This window comes from Amborella trichopoda, chromosome 10 (assembly GCF_054954075.1).
Source record: "Amborella trichopoda isolate Santa Cruz 75 chromosome 10, AtrichopodaSantaCruz75HAP2 v2.0, whole genome shotgun sequence".
Classification (NCBI taxonomy): Eukaryota; Viridiplantae; Streptophyta; class Magnoliopsida; order Amborellales; family Amborellaceae; genus Amborella; species Amborella trichopoda.
This window is the reverse complement of record NC_142345.1, coordinates 37711574-37713604: the sequence shown is the minus strand read 5'-3', so window position 1 is coordinate 37713604 and position 2031 is coordinate 37711574. Positions and strand designations below refer to the sequence as shown.

General features: G+C 39.2%; 1 protein-coding gene across 1 annotated transcript; it reads left to right on the top strand.

The window, feature by feature from the left end:
- The first annotated feature begins 311 nt into the window (after nt 1-311).
- LOC18427556 (GCN5-related N-acetyltransferase 8) lies at nt 312-1450 on the top strand. Its single transcript, XM_006836605.3, has one exon. It carries the CDS (start codon nt 491-493, stop codon nt 1193-1195), a length of 705 nt encoding a protein of 234 aa, XP_006836668.2. The 5' UTR covers nt 312-490; the 3' UTR covers nt 1196-1450.
- The last annotated feature ends 581 nt before the right edge of the window (nt 1451-2031 follow it).

The following is a 2031-nucleotide window of genomic DNA, read 5'->3' as shown; positions in this document are numbered from 1 at the left end:
CAAAAATGGATGGTCGAGATTCATTGTTGGATGGGTACTAATTTTGATCTAGGATACAAATTGAATTTTTTTTTGTAGGATTGACTATGAGGATGAAGAGAATGTCTACGCAAAATTTGAGAACATACATGCCAAAAATATGGTTTGGTTGCATTATACTACTATACACCATTGCATAGATCATTTTCCTGATAATTGGATGAAGGAAGAGTACTTAATTTTGATACTAGATTTCATTAACACACACACAAAAAACAAAAAGAGAGCAAGTCCAGTAAAATAATGTAGAACAATGTTCAAATGGTCATCCATTCAAAGTACATTGCATTGTTTGAGGCGGTGACATGGGCAAATAAAGACGCTTTTGAATTTTGAGTAAGCTGAGCAAATTCATGGAATCATAATCGCAGAGCCTCAACTGTCTCTCATATATATATATATATTTAAAGAGAGAGGGAGAGGGGGAGACAGAGAGAACCCCAACTCATCCATGGCCTCAACCTCGTCCCTAGAAAACGTCCTCCAATCCACCGGAGAACCCACTGAGAAAAGCCGAGTGGCGAGAATCCGCCTTGCCGTCCCCGAGGATGTGCCCCACCTCCTGAAACTCATCCACCAAATGGCCGTTTTCGAGCACATGCCCCACCTCTTCCAAGCAACAGAGCACTCCCTCTCCTCAACTCTTTTCTCCTCTCCTCCATTTCAGGGAACCACAGTATTCATTCTTGAGATTTTCAGTGATTTTCCACAAAACCCATGTGACAAAAACCAGTTTTTCAAGCCAATTTTCAAGAAGCTGGTTTTCGATCCACCTGTTGAAGATGAAGAGGCCAAAACCTTTGCTTCCTCACAAAATGGAGATGGAGTGGTTGCTGGTTTCGTGCTGTTTGTTCAGAACTATTCGACATTTTTGGCGAAACCTGGGTTTTATATGGAGGATTTGTTTGTGAGAGAGTGTTACAGGAGGAGAGGGCTTGGAAGAATGTTAATGGAGAGTGTTGCAGGGCAAGCTGTTAAGATGGGGTTTGGGATAATGCAGTGGTGTGTTTTGGATTGGAATGTGAATGCAATCAAGTTTTATGAGGAGATGGGGGCTGAGGTTATGCAGCAGTGGAGCCTTTGCAGGTTGAGTGGAGAGGCTTTGGAAGCTTATAGGGGTAAGGGTGATGGTAATGTTGATGATGAGTCTGGTTAGACTATCTCTACAGTTTGGTCCGGTTTCTCCCGCTAGCGTATTTTCCCTCTCCACTTGTTGAGGGTTTTCTCTCTCTACGTTTATGGGTTGTCTCTCTCTAGCCCTAAGCTCCTTTCTTGTAGTCTCACTCTCTCTCTCTCTCTCTCGAAGTTGTGATCTCTCTTAGAATTATCTCTTTTAGGGAGGGCATGAATTGTTCGAATGTGCAATTTTGAGCTGGCTCGAGGCTTGTTTGAATAAAAAAGGGGTTATATACTATGCGAATATTTACCTATGTCACAAGAAGGTCCCAATCATTTTTAGTATTTAATGGTTGAAATATGTCATAATATTCAAAATGTTTTATTTTGAACATTGTGTTTAGTTAATGACATATCTCTAACCATCCTATTTTCAATCTGATAAAAAATAGTTATGATCTACATGCCTCCTTAATATTAGGTTTTTTCCGTTTCCCTTTAGCCATCTTTTTCTAGAGAAATCAACAAAGAGAGAATAGGGAAAAGAGAATAGACTACGAGCAATCTTGAAATAGTGGCATAATTTCATTCTTTTTCTCTATTTGAGTGGCAGAATGTTCTCGACAGAAGGAACGAGAAGAGAGTTGAAAAAATAAATAGCGTTTACAGATGAATTATTTAAAGGGAAAAGGTTATATAGAGCATAGGCTCTAAACCATCAAAGTAGAGGGGACCTCAAAAAGCTTACTGAAAGAGGTTGTTTTGATGCACAAATATCCTCAAATTGATCATCTCGACATCAAGATGCATAAATATGAGGAAAAAAATAGATTTCAAGTTTTAGAAATAAAGTATTTTGTAATGCATTTTTGGACC